The following is a 20,063-nucleotide window of genomic DNA, read 5'->3' on the forward strand; positions in this document are numbered from 1 at the left end:
CAGCGCTCCTATCCAAATTTGGCTGATCTCTCACAGAACATACAACCTCTGTTACTTCTTTCCCCAGAACTACTACTTCTCCCCCCCCCCCGCTTCCCTTTCTTTTTAAAACCGCGGCAAAAACAAAATGGTTTTTAATTTCACACCTCGTGGAGCACAGCCAAATTGCTGCATAAACAAGGTAAACAAATGTGAGGCAGAGCAAGTCAGCCGGCTTCAGATGAGGGATTTGCCCTACGATGTGTGCTCAAGGTCTGCGAGAAGCGTACATAACAAACTCGTTGGCTAAGGCCACAGTAAAAAGGGTTTTCTTTTCTGGTGTTTACGCTGCTGTTGCCAACCTTAGTCGAGGATGTATTAACAGTGGACGCATTGATCCCGATCTTATTACTCCAGCCACCAGCCGAGCAAAAGGACCGCCGTTATTCGACGCCAGGTCTCTGTTTCGTCGTGTCGTAGGATCGGACGACTTGAGACTGGGAAACGACCCCATGCTCCTCTTGAGAAAACGCATACCCGTCTGGAGAAGAAGAGAAGGAGCAGCGCAGAGGGGAAGTCAATGAAAGAGCATGGCTTGCCAATAGTTAAAAGAAAGTGCCACAATGGTGGAATGGTTAGTATAGTTCCACCACCACCACCCTCCTGCCTTTCTTCCAGAACCAGGGCTCAAGGAGGCTCACAAAAATCAAGACAAGCATGAATAAAACCCAGAAAGCTAAACGTGAACAGAAGACAATAGGTAAAAAGGATAGTTAAGGAGTTAAAACAGTAGAGTGGGAATGGGCCTGTGACAGCTAGGTGCACACCACTTAGATGTGGATGGCTTTGAAAGAGGATTGGACAAATTCATGGAGGATAAGGCAATTAATGGTACTTGCCATGACCACCATGCTCTGCAGCACATGGGATAGGGCAGCCTGTGGATAATCATGAATAAAGCCCTAATAAGGTTGATACACCAAGGGTAGACAATCTGCTGCCCTCCAGTGATGTATTGTGGACTACAACTCCCATCATCCCTAGCTACTGGCAGTGCTGGCTGGGGCTGATGGGAGTTGTAGCCCACAATATCCAGAAGGCACCAGGCTGTATCCAATATTCAGAAGACACCAGTCTATGCTACTGTAAAGAAACCATGTGCTGGAAGCAAGAGGGACATGCTTTTCACAATGGGAAACTTAAGAGCTGAAACCCATAGACTGAGCCCTCCTCCACTCCACCCCCCAAATTTGACCGGGTCTCCACCAGATACAGCACTTAGCATGATGTTTAATCCAGCTCTGCCTTTCACTACCATCGAAGAAACAAAGAAAAACTGTTGGGATATATTTCTGTCTTCCCCATCTCCTTTACATGTGACCCAAAAGTTGACTAATTGCACATTTCCGCTATCTTTAGAAACCAAACAATGAAAGATTCCATCTCTGGCTTTACAATAGAGCCATTGAAAGCTTGAACGTCTCCCCAACTCTCCTCCCCCCTTTTAAAAGCCGCACCTATTATTCCATTCTCTGGAACAAGCCACACATTGTTCGGAGCATGTACAGCTGCCCAGGAGTGCAAGAGCAGTGTCACAGAGGCTCTGGCATAACACAGGTCCCAAATTCTCAGCCTCTTCAATCATCTGAGACTTGAGGAGGATTTAGAAGTTACCTGATGGTGTGTGGGAAGTAAGCCTTGCAATATTGTGAAACTATAGGTTTTCCCATTTTCTGGAGGATATTAGTGCAGAAGTATTAGAAGCATATTGTTGTTAGCTTGGATACCCTTCTGGGTGAGAGATTACAATTCATCTCCCATTTAAGGAGTTATGACCCTTCTCAGTACAGCTACCTGATCATTTTGTTAGTGTTCCCATTGGGTGAGGTGCAGCAGGTACCCAGAAGCAGCTCATCAGGTAGGGCAGAGCTGCTAGGGTAACTTCCTGGCAGGGCAGTTGTTGCTACTTACCAAGAGAGGGGAGAGGCAGAGAGGAGGTCAGCACAGTGTGAAAAACATCAGGAATCTTGTGCTCCTGCTACTGGTGTGTTTGCACCACACTGACCTCCAAAGGAAGGAGTATAGGAAGATGCCTTCTATATTGAATCAGAACATTGGCCCATTTAGCAGCAGCTCTTCAGGGTTCCAGAGGGCAAACACTGCCAACCCAACCTGAAGATGTTAGGGATTGAACCTGGCTCCTTCTGCATGCAAATCAGATGCTCTATCATTGAGCTAAAGCCCTTAAACAACCCATATTCTATATTTTCTCTGCAATTCAATGGGGACAATAGTCTTTTACCTGCTTAATCAGGCAATCTGATTTGGTAACAGACCATTTTTGTACTACTATACAATACACATTTCTTTGTTGCATGAACTGCACTGCTAATTATTATTGGGCACCCAACCCTTTCCCTGCTTCTTTTCCTGGTGTGCTGTTTAACAGTATCTATTGATAAGGGATGACAGAAGTTGTAGAGGATAATGGATCAGCCCCTTTTTAAAGTCTTAAAAATACAGTGGAAATTTATGCTCATGAGAAAAACAGGTGGGTGAGGATTGCAGCAAAGCCTAACTGGCCCAGCTCATTTAACGCTTAATCATTAGTATTTATGGGGGACATGCTAGCAGAGGTAAAATTTATTTTAGTACCCTCTTCTTATTTCCTGTGGCTTATCAACCTGTTAAAAGCTCGGGGATGCCTTCAACAGTGTGCACAGCCTCATAGATCACACCTGACAGCACAAGCTTTCTTCTTGTGTGTGCCAGAACATTCTTTTTCTTCACACTTTTGTTCTGGAGGGTCAAACAGCCTCTTGCATTCAGAGCGTGTCTGAAGGGGAAGGACATTTCATTGTTTTCACCTGCTTTTCAAACGATGCAACTCTGGAACCAGTCCAAAGCCTAAGGGTGTAAATCGGCAATGATTTACATCTCTATACCCTGCACAAAAAAATAACCTCTAAACGGGAAATTCCCTAAACAGGATGGACATAAGAACAGCCTTATATGGTGAGACCAATGGTGGTCTGCATAGTCAGGGAGCCCATTTCCAAGTGTGGCAATAAACTCCCTCCCAATAAAGACAGCAAAAACCAATGTCCCATATATACGTATTTGGAAATGAGGTTGCCCAAGGCCACAACGTTGGGGACCCCAGGTCTATAACATGGATGGGGAACTTGTGGCCCTCCAGGTGTTGTTAGCCAAAGCTCAGGCATGATGGGAGTTGTAGTCCAGCAATATTCCCAGGCCTGCCCTAGACTCCCTGAGGTTGAACAGGGAACAACACACTTGCAGAGTATTCTCTGTGTGCATACCTGACCAATGAGGTCATAGGCTGGAAGGAGGTATCTTGCAAGCACCTTAAACTAGATATTCCTGAGCTGCACAAACCTCCAAATACTTAAGAGCCACCCAAACAAAATGAATAGCTGGGGGCAGCTGGCAGGGAGGGGGTGCTACCATGCTGCTGGCCTCCCCAGCAGTGGCATCGCTGTGTGTACCAGGAGGGAGAAAGTGAGGAGGTCAGTATGGTGCAGAGCCAACCTTGCACTCCCATCTTTGTATCTACAGTGTGCTAATCTCCCCACGACCTCTCCCTCACTAAAAGGGCAGAGGTGCCCCTGATAGGAAGTCAGGGGTTTGGTGCTGCCACCCCCCAGTGAAAAGCAGCAATCGTACTGTAATACGTTTCTCCTGGGCCTTGGGTGTTGGTGGGATATGGAGGAATGGAAGTTTTGCAAATGTCTGAGGATATTTGAAATCTTGGGAAAGGCACAGACCCTAATTCCAGTTCCAAATAGGAGTGTCACTGTCAGCCACTTTGCTTCTCTGTCAGATCATCTCTCCCTAGCCCTCATTTTGCAAAAGGCTTAGGTAAAGGTAAAGGGACCCCTGACCATTAGGTCCAGTAGTGGCCGACGCTGGGGTTGCGGCGCTCATCTCGCTTTATTGGCCGAGGGAGCCGGCGTACAGCTTCCGGGTCATGTGGCCAGCATGACTAAGCTGCTTCTGGCGAACCAGAGCAGCACACGGAAACGCCGTTTACCTTCCCACTGGAGCGGTACCTATTTATCTACTTGCACTTTGACGTGCTTTCAAACTGCTAGGTTGGCAGGAGCAGGGACCGAGCAACGGGAGCTCACCCCGTCGTGGGGATTCGAACCACTGACCTTCTGGTCGGCAAGTCCTAGGCTCTGTGGTTTAACCTACAGTGCCACCCGCGTCCCTTTGCAAAAGGGTACAAGCTACTCATTAGAGCATAGTGTGCTGCTCTCTGCTTTCCATTCATTTCTACAGGCTTCTGATGGGAGTTGCATGCCAACCCAACCCTGCCCGTTCCTCCTGCAGCATTTCAGGACTGAGTTCTATTACTTACGTGAGACACCTTGCTGGACAGAATGAGCACGGAAGAGACTTGGAGGGGTTTTTCTGCCAAGCCTTTTCAACAAGTGGTCCCGTTCGTTCATGCTGCAAGAAGAAAGAACAAACCCAGTGAGATGCTCACAACATGAACCATTAAATGGCCTCTTTTAAAATCTAAGAAGAAAACAAGATGTGGACACAACAGTGATGGTGCAGGATCTATATAGCTTCTCCCGATACCTTTCAAGTGTAAACAAGCAACCAGCCAGTTCTAATATGCTCATGGCAGTGAGCCACTGCTGTTTAGAGAACATACATATTCCAAGTTAGTTGGAAGGTTCTATAAACTTTCATTGCACGGCATGCAAACTTCCTTAGGGTCACAACTGCTGCAGAGAGAAAGGGCAATATGATGTTATGTAGGATATGTTAAACTGTTCTATTCAGAAGTACCGGCCTTGAAATATTTCCAGATTTTTTAAAAAAGTCAAATCACTGGTCCATTGAGCTCAGTATTGTCTGCACCAATTTGGAGTGGCTGTCGAGGGTTTGAGACCGTGCTACCTCCCAGCCCTGCGTGGAGGGCTGACGACTGAACCTGAGACCTTCTGCTTGCAAAGCAGATGCTCAACCACCGAGTCGCAGCCAAGAAAAGCCAAGTGCAATTTTCTAAAACTTCACAAGGCGGGAACCCCAGAACTGCAAGCAGTAGATGAACTCGCCAAGGATCTTCATTCCACTAGGAGAGTAAACTCTATAATTTCCTTTGCTCCCGAAAAGAACAGTAAACATAAGAAAGAACTATTTTCTGCAACGCGTGCCAGGACTATTGCACTGCTCAAAATCCATGGCATTTAGGCTTCCAGCAGATAAGCCAACACAAACATACTAATTCCTCCTCAGGATATTATGCAAACTGTAACGGCTCCCCTCCATCCCGACATGTGAGGCAAAAAAAACTCAGTCCAGAAAGGTTTGCCTGTATGCTTCTCCTTTGTCTGCAGAACATGTTACAATGTGAGCAGGAAGAAAAATGTTGTGGGAGATCCTGGCACCAACATGGCTCCTGTGAGTTGGAGGATTATGCCAGCGTCTCCATCTCTTCTTACTTCAGTGTGGGCACCACCTTGGGGACAGTGCAAGCCAGGACAATCACTAATAAAGGCCTAATAAAGTCAATACATGGAAGGGTAGCCAACATAGTGCCGCCCAGTGATGTGTTGTGGGCTGCAACTTCCATCATCCCCGACCGTTGGCCCTGCTAGCTGGGGCTGGTGGAAGCTGTAGTCCACAATGTCAGGAGGGCACCAGGGTGTGGAAGGCCACACAACAACAAGAACCCACAGCAGAACTCCTGGGTGTAATCTCGGTTCTCTCCACAAAGACTCATCCATGCATTTTAATCATCAGTGCTCTAATGATGACATGACCTCCATCATCATGATGTTTTCATCCCCAAAAAAGTTTTTGATTTGAGTTTCCATTGAAATGAGGCTGTATTTTAATGTTTTAATGTTGTATTTTAATCTTGTTTTTAAGTTGTATTTCAGTCAATTTGTTTTTATATTGGGTGTTAGCTGCCCTGAGCCCGGTCTTGGCTGGGGAGGGCGGGGTATTATTATTAATAATAATAATAATAATAATAATAATAATCACTGACTGAAGACAGTCAGCTGCTTGTAAGGCTGGAGGTGACAATAGAGAAGGATAGTAAAAACAATAAAAGCAACAGGAAATCCATTGCAGAGAGAGAGAGAGAGAGATACAGATTTGCACAGGATTTGTATATGCTCATTTAGTTATTTATTAAATTTGTATATGATTATTTAGTTATTTATTAAATTAAGTCACTTTATCTTGCCCAGGGCAACCTAAAGCAATTTAGAACCAACCAAACAGACAGACAGACAGACAACCCTCGGCCCCGAGATATATGGAAACCAAGAGGAAAAAGAAATAAAAAACATCCCACTCACTTCTAAAAGGCCAGGTTGTTTTTAAAATTAGTTTTTATGAAATATTTTCTTGTGCAACAAACAAACCAACCAACAAACCAAATAAAAAGAAAGGAAAAAAGGCCAGATAGTTAAAAGGCCAAAGGCATGATTATAGAGGAAAGTTTTTGCCTGGCACCTAACGATATTTAATGATGGTGCCAGGCGAGCCTCCCTGGAGATAAGGGATGATGGGAGTTGTAGTCCAACACCATGTGGAGGCCACTACGTTGGCTACCCCTACATTGTATGTACACAATTCTTTTGTTGTACTCTCACCGCCAGTCAAACTAGGTTTCCAGAATAATACAAAGAGTAACATATTGGACCAGAGAAGAAAGCGACAGTGATTGTTCTTTTAAACTACCTTTCCCTCTGGCACAAACCTTCAAGGGTGTTCTCCAAGAACTGTTGCCTATGGAAGAAGTGGAATTGCCACATAGAACTACAGATATCCTGATGGGGTTTTTGTTGTTGTTACAAATCTTGAACTGGGCAACAGGACAGATGCTGCGAGACAGCAGGGAAGAATGAAACATCACTCAGAGCCCTTTGGAGTTCTCTTTGCTGGGGACCAGCTCTATTAGTTCCAAGCTTATCTGGATTTGGTCCTTTGTCTTGGGCCAGTATCTATGAGATACCGATCCCGTCTGCATGTAAATGTGAAGCCAAATCATGGCTCAGCACAAGCATGGCGAGATCATGGCCTCTTGGCTCCTTCTCTGGTCCTGCTGCTTCTGGGAGCTAATACATGGCTTGTGTCATTTGAACCCACGTACATGCTTTGTCTTGCTCCAGACCAAAAACAAGCTGTATCCATGGTCTGTTCTTCATTTGCACCTTCTGGTTCATCTGGAGGAGATAAACCTCCAGGTTTGGATGACATACTAAGCCAAACTATGGTCCAGTTCACAGCAATGCAGCAGCTTCAGTTTCTGTTCTGGGAGTTTGTGTGCTTGCACTAAGCCATGACTTGGCTTTGTGTTATGTGCGAACTAAGCCTATGATTTTCAGGTTCTGCAGTTCATTGTTTAGAATTTAAACCTTACTGTCACTGTTACAAATGCTTGCGAAATGTGATGGGGCTCCTAGCGAGTGTGGGAAATGTTAAAGTTATCAATTCTGCTAGTGATGCGTATGTCCTGTTCGCTGCCCCCCAAATGATGCATTCTTTTCCACCTGGGAAAAGGGGGTGGGTTGGGAATAATTGTTCTAGGGCATCAGCTAAGCCCCAATTAACAACGGTAAAAAGGATCCTTTGTCTTTTCAGCCCCTCCCGCAAAGGAAAGGAGTCCCTAAGCCTGGGCAAAGAACATCTGTCTTTACACATTCAGTTGACAAGCATCAAAACAAACAGAATAATTCAAAGCTGACCACAGGGTCCCACTGGCTTATTCGTTGGAGTAATTAAAAAAAGATGAGCTTCACCACCAATTAACCTACTGAGCGCTAATTAGTGTTAATGAGGATTCGAGGCACTTGCTGCAGCTTGACCCAGAATGTCCTCCAGAGTTCACTAATTGGCTGGTGGCAAAAGCGAGTCACAGACAGAAGGGAAGGTTAAAGTGGATGCAGGTGTCTTGGTGACAGAACAGGCACATCCTGGGAAACTGGGTGCCTCTGCCAGGGTTTTAAAAATTCAGGTTGTCCCTCCCCCAGCTCTGGCCCCTAACAAAAGAGCAAGTTAGAAGCTGTGCTCTGACATGATTTGTGAGCAAAGCGACAGGATCCTGGTGACGGGAGGGGGATATTTTTTTAAAAAAAACAAACAAACAGAAGTCACTCCTATCTACTGGGGATTTCTCCTATGCAAACCCCACTGAAACGTGCAAGATTTCTTATGCACATTTCATGCGTTTTATGTTGGGCTTACTTCCAAGGAAAGGAGTTGAGAAGAGAGGAGGTCATTAGCAAGCAGCAGCCTGGGAACTTGCTGGTAAAGGGATGGAGCTCACCTGCTGACATCCGCTCGAGTAATTAAACAAAAGGAAAAGTAGGTGAACAAGGAAGTGTTGGAGTGGACAGGGAAGTGCACTCAAGTGCCTGGCTCAGGTTTTTTTTAAAAAATATATATAAATGCTATCAGGCTTTTCTGCATTTATTAATGCCGTGCCATGAAATAAGCAATTTCCCCCCTTAAATATGCAAATTGTTCTGTGAAATAAGCACATTTCCACTGTGAAATACAGGCTGACACATGGCCTACTTTAGCGTTGTCTCTAGCCTTACACTTCCCCTCTGGTTCTTTTCCAAAAATATAATTAATAATAATAGTAAAAAAAAAAAGATTTCCATTTGCTAGCATATGTGGCTATGGGTTGGATTTTAATTTATATAGATATTTCAGTAAAGTGACAGCTCTCAGAACTAAACTAAGTAATGAACTTCTTCTGTTCAGTTTAAAACCTCATTAAGTCGGTACCCATATCATCACTGGAGAACAAAGCCCCAATAAATGTTTAGGGAAAGGAGTAGCATCTCACAGGGCACTATGGGATCTCTTCAGGCCGGACTGAGAACATCTGCCCAAACTGAAGCATCTTGTGATATTATCTGCAAGCATCAGAAGTGCTGGAACCATGTGCCTGGTCCCTGAAGTTCAAAGTCGGTTGACTATCCCCTTAAAAGTTCTATATGGCAGGAGTGGATAACCCGTGGCTCTCCAGATGTTGCTGGACTCTCATCCTACCTGATCATAGGCCATGTTGGTGGGGGCTGATGGGAGTTGGAGTCCAACAAGATCTGGGGACCCCAGGTTCCCTATTGCTACTATAGGTCCCTTTCCAAACAAGTAGAGTGGCTGGGGAAACCCAGCCAGATGGGTGGGGTATAAATAAAATAATAATAATAATAATAATAATAATAATAATAATAATAATAATTATTTCAAACCCTTCTGATTTAGGCTGTTATTTTCTGGCAAGTCCGAATGAAATGCATGCATCAGTTTGTTGGATGTTACTATGTCTGCTTTCTTTCTTTCTTTCTTTCTTTCTTTCTTTCTTTCTTTCTTTCTTTCTTTCTTTCTTTCTCTCTCTCTCTCTCTCTCTCTCTCTCTCTCTCTCTCTCTCACTTTAACAGAGGGAGTTTCATGATTTCACCAGCTAAATAAGATACCCTGTTTAAGAACCAAACCCAAATTCTAAAAGTGTATATGCCTCTGAAACGTTTGCTACATTTGCTTTTATTTTTAAAAGGTAGGCAGACAATGGTAAATTCCTGGCTGTTCATACTTTTGCTCTCCATACCTGGACTGGGCTTCCAAGGTATAAAGGGACAGGGCAGTAGCCAACTAATGCGTCTCCATCAACACAAGGATTTCCACTTATGCAATGGGACTTTCCTCCATCTCTCCTGCCTCCCACAACTGCACTGAAGGGTTGGAGGAGACCCCAGAACAGATTTAGGGACTGCAAGGGGGAGATGGGAGGAGTCCCATTTTGCAAGTGGATGGGAGACTTACTTAGTGCTTTGCTGGACACAACTCACAATGTATGCCTTTTTTCATACATGTATACTTTTACAGGGAGCTCACAGTCATTCTAGGTTTAAAAGTGCTAACTAAGTGTACCTGATCCTAACAAGCCACAAACATTCTGAGCTAACTCACTGAAATGCATGAGCCACAGAATAACAATTTATAAAGGGAGGAAAAAACCCTTCCTCCTGTATGATGATCCTGCCCTTGCTTTAAGGTCCTCTTTGGGCACCACACCTACTGAAATCAAACTATAAGTGGAGACCCAAGGATCACAACTTCTCCATTGTGCCACCCCAATTTTGGAACTCCCTACCCAGGTACATCCACCTGGTGCCTACCCTTTGGAGTTTTTAACATGCAAGATGACAACATGTTTATTTTACCATGCTTTTTAAACTTCAGGATATTGGTTTAAAACCAAACAAGAACAAATCAATGTCACTTTTAATGACATTTTATTTTTTAGCTGCCATCGCTTCTAGTATTTCAGGGTCATTTGCTTATTTTGATGACTGGTTTGGACTTTTTATCTAATTTTTTGTTTATTGTATTTTCATTGTATAACTTGATTTGGAAAGCCGCCTTGAAATGGTCTCTTTTGAGGCATGGCATAAGTACCATATATCAAATAAATATATATGCGTTCATCTCCGCTTCGATCTCCAGTAATTAATAAATGGAGGCCTTTCAAAATGTCTTGTGGTTTGTTTGCCTTTTCTCCCATTTTCACAGACTCTGTCAAATTTGCCATTTCAGCTATTTTCCAGCTTTGGTTCAGTCGTGCTGTTGAGAGAAAGAATTTAACAGCGACACCATTTACTTGCTACTGATATTTTATTTGCCTTTAAGAGGTTCCAGACTAGTTTGACATGGATTTTGCTGATGGGCTTAATTTAAATGGTCTAACAAAACACTGACAGGATTACTGGGGATACGGTTAGATGTGATCGCTTTGTTTCTGAGAAGGACTTTTCTCTATCCAACAGTGCAATCCAGTACAATGTCAACTCAGAAGGAATATCTGTTGAGTTCAACAGGACTTACTTCCAGGTAAGTCTGCATGGCATCCTCCACCAATCTGGTGCTCTCCAGATGTGTTGGACTACAGCTCCCATTGAGCTGAAAACATCTGGAGGGCACCAAGTTGGCAAAGGCTGGTGTATGTGATTGCAGCCGTATTCTCTTATTTTTTGCAGAGTCCTGCCCACGGTGCCTAAAATCAGCTTTATGATCACCAGAACTTGAACTCTTTTCCATTTTCAATCAACCTGATATTGAGTCAGAGCATTTATCGGTCCACCTAGCTCTCTGTACAGTGTCAGGCAGAGGGTATCCAGGGATTCAGGCAGGGGACTACCCTAGGTCTACCTGTGAGTAATGGACCTGGGATTTTTTGCATGCAAAAGATGTGCTCTTCTACTAAGCTACAACCCTAAAATAATAACTAGCAATGATCCTAATTATTATTTTAGCTGCACTGCTGGTGTCATCACTGACACTGATAGACTATCAATTATCTGGCGAGAAAGTATAGGTCTTATCATTGCTATAGATGGGGAGTGAAAGGCTTTTGACTAGCCTTTGTTTGTTTGCATGCGTGTGTATTCTGTTCTTTCAAAGAATCAAGGGATTCCCACCCTCCTTTATCCTCACAACTGTCAGTTACCCTGGGCATGCTGTGTGTGGATTTGAACCCACGTCTATTCGGTTCAAATTAAGCACTCTGTTCATTTTGCTACGCTGGCTTTTTAGGTATATTAACAAATTGCTGCTTTGGTAAATCTATTCCAATGGTTAGCTTTTAAGTGGGATATCTGATTCAGAAACTCAAAAGAGGACCAGGGATGCTTCAGTTGTGATCGCTGCATTGTGAGGGGTTGGACTAGATGGATCTTGGGGTCCCTTCCAACTCTACGATTTTATGACCAAATTCTCTGAACTTAAATCAGGGTGAGGGAACCTGTGCCATCCAGCAGTTGTTAAATTATAGGTCCCATCACCTCCAACTGTTGGCTTTGTTGGCTCATGGGAGTTGTGAGTCCAACAACAGCAGCACTCCTGGTATTTTACCAGCTTTCCCCCAGGTTACGAGGACCATGAGTGGTGTAGACGAGAGAGAACATGGCAGGGGGCACAGTTCTGGGATTTTTATTTTTTGGAACACCAGGATTATTGAGGGATCCTCTTTGCTCTGGCAAGTGAATTAAGTAATAATGAGACTTTCTACTCTGTTTGTATCTGTTTAGCACTGAGGAGGCCAGAGTAGGAGGGAAATAATCTAGCTGGATACTTCTTTCCTTTTATTTGATGGTGTTCCTACTTCATGCCGGCAGTTCAAATGGAAACACGTTTTTTCTTGCAGAATTGTTTGCACTTCTTATTAAAAGCCACAAGGGTCCTGGCTGAGGATATTTTGCCGAAGCTCAACATTTTTTACAGGCTGAACCTATGCCGTCAGGATGAGTTCCAAAGAGCATATATCCAGGAAACTCTACATAGAATTGTAGTTTTGCTTAAAGCTTTTAAAGATTTGTGTGAAGAGGAAGCAGTAATGCTGCCATGTCTGTGTAAGTCTTCGCAGGGGGTCTCAGCAATAAATCAGGATGGAAATTTATTCCTCTTCCAAGAAAACTCTGGGAACTGTAGCTCTATGAGGGGAATAGAAGTCTCTTAACAACACCCATAACACTGTAATTCCCAGGATTCTTGGGCGGGGCGAGGGAGCCATGGCAGTTTAAAGTAGTATAATAGTGCTTTAAATGTATAGTCTGGATGGGGTAAGAAGACCTTCCTCTTTTAAAGCAGAACTCTTTCCCAGTCTGTATCTGTATTATTATTATTATTTTAATTTTTTTGATTGAGGGGCAGACTGAGGTTAGTGGGGCAGACTGAGGTTAGTGGGTCTTTCTAAGCCCTCATGTCAGCAAGGCTCCATGCTGGAGTATATATGTGTTGAGAGGGGGGGTGTATCTTGCACTGCTATTTCAGGGACCAGATAGGCATGGGACCAGATTCATGCCCTGAGTAGAAAAAACCAACCCCCCCTCCAACAACAACAAACCCCCACACACTGAAGAGAAGTTAAATAAAGAGCTGGTCACGCAGCTCCTTTTACCAAAGCAACAAAAGCAACAAGGTGCAACCAGAAGCACTTAGCTGGAAAAGAATCCCCGCCACAACATCATCGCTCCTTGTTGGGCAGAGACAGTGTGGAGACTGTGGGGATCTCTGGTTTTTAAACCTAAGAATGAAGGAAGATCAGGTTTGTTGTGCCTGATTAAAATCAAAGAGCCAGCTAAAAATGCCAGAGCCTTGTGGTGGTGAACTTAAAGATTTTCAGTTATAGGACGCAAACGAAAACTTGGGGCAACTTGACACTTTTGAGGCTTATTTCTGTCTGCGTGGGGCTACTCCTCACAGCAAAGGCACGTGCAAGGGGCTAGTTGTGGCTGTTATGAGAGCCAGGAGACCCTCACAGGAGAGCCAGCGCTCTGTCTCAGCGCTGATGGATTTATATCACAGAATCATGAAATGTTAAGAGTTGGAAGGGATGCATAGGGTCCTTTGTTCCAATCCCCTGCGATAGAACATTTATTGCCCACCTTCCTTCCCTCATGGAACTGAAAGTAGCACCATGAGGTTTCCAGACAGTCTCTCACCCAAGCACTGACCAGATACAGCTCTGCTTCACTTCAGCAAAGCCATTATATCAGGGGGTCAGCAACCTTTTTCAGCTGTGGGCCCCTCCACCGTCCCTCAGACCATGTGGTGGGCCAGACTATTTTTTTTGGGGGGGGGAATGAACAAATTCCTATGCCCCACAAATAACCCAGAGATGCATTTTAAATAAAAACACACATTCTACTCATGTAAAAACACCAGGCAGGCCCACAAATAACCCAGAGATGCATTTTAAATAAAAGGACACGTTCTACTCATGTAAAAATTCGCTGATTCCCGGACTGTCCGCGGGCCAGATTGAGAAGGCGATTGGGCTGGATCTGGCTCCCGGGCCTTAGGTTGCCTACCCCTGCTTTAGATTATGCCCCATAAATGCAGTATATGTGGAGAGCAGCAGGTGGTGCACATACTACTGGCTTAAAACGGAGCGAGGTTCTTTCCTCCCTGTTGCGTTTCAAAACACATTTGCACATTGTTGTGGACATGGGTGTGGTTGTATATGTTTTCAAGCCACATCAGCATATATTCTAGTAGGGGTTGGAGACATCAGCACATAAGCTATGAGGAAGAAAGAACCCAGCTTAAGGGAGTATTGAGCAGACATTTATAGATTTTGGGACTCGCTTTTTTTTTTAAAGCAGTGTTGCTTTTCACAGAGGGGTATCAAATCTTAGTCATTTAGGTGTGGTTGGGGCACTATAAATGCAACTGAGTTTTACAAATCTTTGTAAACACCTGTTTTTTTAAATTTTGAGAATTTTAATAGTTTCATTTTGCTTTTGTAAACCACTTTAAGGTTTTATTATACTAAAAAATGTTGTTAATTTTTTTTATCATACCTATTTTGTGATACAGTGGTACCTCTGGTTCCGGAGGTCCGTTCTTAACCTGAAACTGTTCTTAACCCTGAGACACCACTTTAGCTAATGGGGCCTCCTGCTGCCGCTGTGCTGCCATTGCACAATTTCTGTTCTCATCCTGAAGCAAAGTTCTTAACCTGAGGTACTATTTCTGGGTTAGCAGAGTCTGTAACCTGAAGCGTCTGTAACCTGAAGCGTATTTAACCTGAGGTACCACTGTACTAGTCTGCAAAAGGAGCTGAACGAAAAGGACCAAGCAGCTTAGCACATTTGACCAGAGAAGCTGATTGTGATGACAGTCTGCTTATCTTCCAGAACTGCCTGAACAAAGCTAACCCCTAGTGGGAATACTTGCAAGAATCCTCCCAAGGAACACTAACATTTCAGCAGAAGAAACTGGGAAAACGCTACTGCAACCTTAGCATAACTGCCTGCACACCCATCCTATTCATAACTCACTAGAAACAAGGCGATTGTGATTACACTCACCTCCCTAGGTTTAATGCTACACAGAAACAACATAGTTATCAGTGCAGGCCTACAGCAGATGTGAGTTAGAAGAACTAAAATAACACATCACAATTTTCACTCCCTCCAAAATTAGTGTCCAAATAAGACAGACTGCCCCATCAGGAAATTCCCAGCGTATAGGTCCCCCCCCAAAAACCGCCTCCCTTCCCCCAAAGACAAGCACATGTTTCCAAGCAGGTGTGAAAGAGCCAGGAGTCAAACAAGGCGATAAAAGACAGAACAATTCTCAGAAGGCACACAAGAGGCCTCATCATAAGCATGACACATCAACTTAAGGCCGGGCAGAGAAACTCCACTATTATCTAGTTTGCAGATGGACCACCCAGAAAACCTGGGTGCAATTAGGAAGGAGAAAAAACAAATGTGTGTTGGGGGGAAAGAGGAGGGGGATCCTTTGGGGGAAAGGGAATGGACCGAAGGAGCTGGCAGTGATTCCTTGTACTGTCCTGCATGGAAGCCTTCTGAGAATGAGGGAAGCCTGTAATGAGGAGGAGTACAGATGAAAGCATTTGGGAAAGAGAACGTAATGAAATAAATGGCTATGAAAACATACAATCGAGGAATGAATCACAGCATGGCAGTTGCATTTGGGGAATGCCAAAACAGTAACTCAACATGACTGGGGAAAGCAGATCACACAAGAGACAAGAAACACACACACACACTGCGTTACACTTAACACATGCACACAGCCTTCCAGGTGACAATGATCAAGAGATGATGACTTTATAAACAAAGGCTGTGATACAAGAGGGAACCCAAGAAGCAGTAGGAGCTGCATAACTTTAAATAGAGCTTTAAATAGCTGAGATCCCTCAGATTAGCAGGGAACAAGAACCAACCCTCTCACCCCCTTGAACAGCCGATTAGCAGATTTCAGCTTTTGCAAAAAGAGACCCTTCTGCATGGAACCAGGAGCAGGAACTGAGGACTAGAGTCTCCACACACAGAATTGCATTCACAGGTATAGAATCCTGTTTTGGGTAGCATTATGGTCCTTGGCTGGATCAAAGTAAAAAAGTTCAGTACGGAGCAAACACAGAATGAGTTGCAACAGAATATGATCCATGCTGAAGAATGAATGGATGACAAAATAAAGCTAAATGACCTGACATTTGCTATACAAATTATACCAGTATACCAAAGATAAGAAATTGTACAAGCAGAGTTGAGAGATGCGAATGGGGTGGAATCCACACAGTTTCTTGTATTTCAAAAATGTTTATCCAGCTAATCCCAAAGTCATAAGACGTCCTGGCACAGTTGAGGCTGCAATCCTATACACGTTTAACTGGAAGTAAATCCCACTGAGTCCAGTAGGACTTCCTCCAATCCTGAGTAGACATGCGTAACATTGCACCATGAATATTGGTACATTCATACCGTACGTTAGGATACTATTATAAACAGCTATGGCTTGCCCCAAAGCATTCTGGGAACTGTAATTTGTTACAAGTGCTGAGAGTTCGTAAACGACCCCATCGCAGAGCTACAATTTCCAGAGTTCCCTGTTAAGAAGGGATGGCTGTTAAACCACACTTGAGAATTGCAGTTTTGTCAGGGAAACAGCTCCCCCCCATCAACTCTTAGCACCCTGAACAAACTACAGCTCCCAGAACTCTAAACAGCTAAACAACAGGCTAAACATCAGGAATAACCTTCTGGCAGTAAGAGCTGTTCAACTGTGGAATGGACTTCCTCGGGAGGTGGTGGACTCCCCTTCCTTGGAAGTTTTTTAAGCAGAGGTTGGATGGCCACCTGCCATGGATGCTTTAGCTGAGATTCCTGAATTGCAGGGGGTGGACTAGACGACCCTCGGTGTCCCTTCCAACTCTTATGATTCGATGGCAGTTCAAAGTGGAATCACAGTGGTGTGAATGTGGTCTGACACTACAAATAGACTAAATACAAACCAGAGGATCTCAGAACCTTACAGTTTAATTATTAAGAGTTCCAAGGTTGCTGCCTGGCTATTTAAGGAAATAAAAGTGATGTGTTTACTCCTCCACTTGCCTCAGAAGCAGCTACAATATGGCAATTAGTTTCTGTCAGAATGGGCATAAAAGCCTCAGAAGGCTGCCCTTTCGTACCAGAATGGAATCTTTCTTTGAAGTCTCATTCCACTCAGGTTGGTAGTTTAGATGGTTTGGTCAAATCCCATTTAATTATCATGAAGTCCCTCGGCGGGTCACACGGTGCCATATTGTTTGAAGAACACAAGTGTTAGTTATAAAACCTTTTTGAACTTGTTCAGCTCCTCGATTTGCCGGCACACAATTGCATTCTAAAAAGGGCTAAATGAACCCTTCTGAAAGTGGGGTGGGATGGGGGGGGGGAGGAGAAGCCTCGCTAGAATTCTCTCCGAAGCCTTTCAGGCCAGACAAAAGTCCCCACAGAGCACATAACGCTCCTGTACAATGGGGCGTTTAATAATAGCGGTGGGTTCCATATGGTCTAGCCACACAATGGACAAGCGAGGACAGCTTAAGGCTGAAAGTGTAACAAGCCACAAGGTGAGAGCAGGATGTTGTTTGCTGCGTCGAAGCATTCCATTCATAGCAGAGGTAATCACTGCTTGCTTTATTCAGACAATTGCACAGCAGCCCTTAAACACTGGGTTTGTGACACTTAACGAAGCCCAGCGGGATTGTGAACGCTTGAAACAAAGGGGGGCAGAATACTACCTTTGATAATGCATGAACACTGCCCTGGATCCAAAAAACTTCATGACTATCAGTTGCTAGGAATCACAAGTGGTGAGAGAGCTATTGAGCTCACATCTTGCTTCCCAAAGGCATCTAGCTCATCACTGAGATGGAGCAGTTGACCCCTTTTGTCTGGTCCAGCAGTTCTGTGCAGCTCCCAGCTCCTTGCGTTACACAACAAGCCTCTTTTGAGCGAGGCCTGAAAAGCGTTTTACGGAATTTATTTAGTTAAAACATTTGTGCTACCCCCACCAGCCAATGGTTATTGCAGCGCCTTACGTCATATAAAAACCCCAATCGAAACAGCAATCAGATACTAACACAAATGCCCCAACCCAGTATATTAGGAATCTCTTTGACGTGAGCTGCTTTGGAGGGCAGGGGCGGCAGTCATGTCTCAAAAGCAAGACAAACAGACAGTAAGTTATGTAAATAAATAAAGAAGAATAGTAAATTGGATTCAGTAGTCAGGTTAAATAAAAGCATATGGCATGGTGGAATCTACAATTAAATGGGGGAAAGTCAAAGATTCTACTGGGCATGACCAAGTCCTGCCAAAAGCAGCCTTTTGGATCTCTTTGGGCACTGTGGATAAGGGGTTAGGCGTGACTTAGTAACTTTCACCAAGAGTTTTGACCATGAACTGTAGCACACAATACTATTACTGATCTTTGGCATAACATGAGAAATTCTCCTTTGTAGGCCCAATGGAAATTAAGAACGTAGGAAGCTGCCTCATATGGGGTGAGGCCACTGGTCCATCTAGAGAAGTACACTAACTGGTAGCAGCTTGCCAGGGTTTCAGACAAGGGGACATCTCCAGTCCTTTCTTGAGATTCTGGGGATGGAACCAAGGACCTTCTGCACGCAGAGCAAATGCTCTATTACTGAGCTACACCAGTAACTCAATGGACCGACACACCCCTTTCATAACTTGAACTCGTTTCAAGGGGGCTTGGGAACAAAAGGCTTTGAGTTGACGTAACCCACTGGATTCTGTTATCCCTATTTTTGTAAAAATATGGTCTTGACGCTTTTTTTTTTGTCAGTCGGTACAATAAATCAACAAGCGAGACAAGGCATCAATTTAACAAAGAAGCCACCTGAAGCACATCTTTGGATCGGCCCCAGCACCCAACAAAAACATTACATGCCATCATGCGAGAAGCACTAAATGGGGCCTTAGCCACAAGCACCAAACTATGATGGATGGAGCAGTGAAAGATGGAAGCTTTTCCCCCCCTTTCCTCCTTTTAAAATAAAGCAGATGAATGGATAAAATTGCTGAGGAGTCTGGAGGATCTCCCATGCACGGAGGAGAAAAAAAATAATGATGGTGGGGAAGGGGGAAAGTATTGATCTGGCATGCTTCCAGTTAAGATGGAATTGCCCCCACCTCTTTCCATTACTATCACGCAGCATAGATTTCCCCAGCTCTTTGGACTTAGCTTCCAACTCTTGAACCTGCTCCAGCAAAGTTTTATGGTAGGTATGCTTGGCCCTGTATCGCAGGAGAAAGACATAAAAACAAAGACACCAACAAATCAACTTTCATTGGATGTAAGAGACTCCAATTTCCCCACACGGAGTTAGACAGTCAGTAGGGCTGGCTCAAGACCCTACTGCCCAGGTTCTTTTTCAAGGTTGAAGAGGATGCTGGACTGCAAAGCATGGATTGCATGCTACCTTCTCAGTGGCGCTATTCCAGCCTACACCAACCTGGTGCCTTCCATATGTTTGGATCTCAACTCTCATCAGCCCCAGCTAGCACACCTGGAGGGCACCAGGTTGGCCAAGGCTGTGTGTGCAGTCGGGTGAGCACTGAAGATTGGGGAAATAAAGAGAGTGCAGCAGCATAGCATGCTAGCACTTGATTCAGCTTGACAGTACCTGGGACAGCATCCATGTAGCGACGACAAAGCAGTTTGCTTTAACAGAACGCTCTTCTTGACTTTGATCAGAAAATAATACCCAGTGCCCAAGTGACAGATGGGTTACAGAGCGGGGATCTGCTACTGCCATCATTGGACTGCTCAAGAGTCGGCCATTCAACGAAAAGAGAAGGGATTAATTGAATATTCATAGAAGCAGAGCCTGATTCCATTTTGTCCTTTGAGCAGCACAGAAAACCTTAGGAGGCTCTTTGATAATGAATGGCCAATCAAATGTTCTGGTTTACGTGGCCTTTTCTTCCTTAAATCACTGCCTCCTAAAGGTGGTTCTTCTCCCTTCTTAACATGCCACTTGCAGAGGGAGAGAGAAAAGGGTGTCTGCGGCCAGAATTTTCTGCTTCTGTGCAGAAAGAGTGCACCATTTTTCACTACCTGAACACAATAATAATAGGTGCAAACATCTGCATCTTCAGAGCAACTGGTAACCTTAATGCCTGGATTCATTTATTTTTCTGAAAGAATCCATTGTTCTCACTAAAGAGCAGAGCTCATCTCTAGCTGTTGCTCCA

General features: G+C 44.2%; 1 protein-coding gene across 7 annotated transcripts in view; it reads right to left on the reverse strand.

Moving 5' to 3' along the window:
- Window positions 1-292: 292 nt before the first annotated feature.
- The window catches only part of ATP8A2 (ATPase phospholipid transporting 8A2), a 318,241-nt gene continuing 298,470 nt past the window's right edge, over window positions 293-20,063 (reverse strand). For 6 of the 7 annotated variants that reach the window (XM_053385915.1, XM_053385918.1, XM_053385917.1 and 3 more), the window contains 3 exons: window positions 18,999-19,103; window positions 4,364-4,455; window positions 293-520 (listed from right to left, as the gene is read on the reverse strand). In XM_053385915.1, coding sequence (XP_053241890.1) covers window positions 423-520; window positions 4,364-4,455; window positions 18,999-19,103 — 295 coding nt within the window. In that variant the 3' untranslated portion in view covers window positions 293-422. The remainder of the gene's footprint in view (window positions 521-4,363; window positions 4,456-18,998; window positions 19,104-20,063) is intronic. The other variant, XM_053385914.1, reaches the window with a different exon arrangement.

The sequence above is a fragment of the Podarcis raffonei genome, chromosome 4 (genome assembly GCF_027172205.1).
Source record: "Podarcis raffonei isolate rPodRaf1 chromosome 4, rPodRaf1.pri, whole genome shotgun sequence".
Taxonomy (NCBI): Eukaryota; Metazoa; Chordata; class Lepidosauria; order Squamata; family Lacertidae; genus Podarcis; species Podarcis raffonei.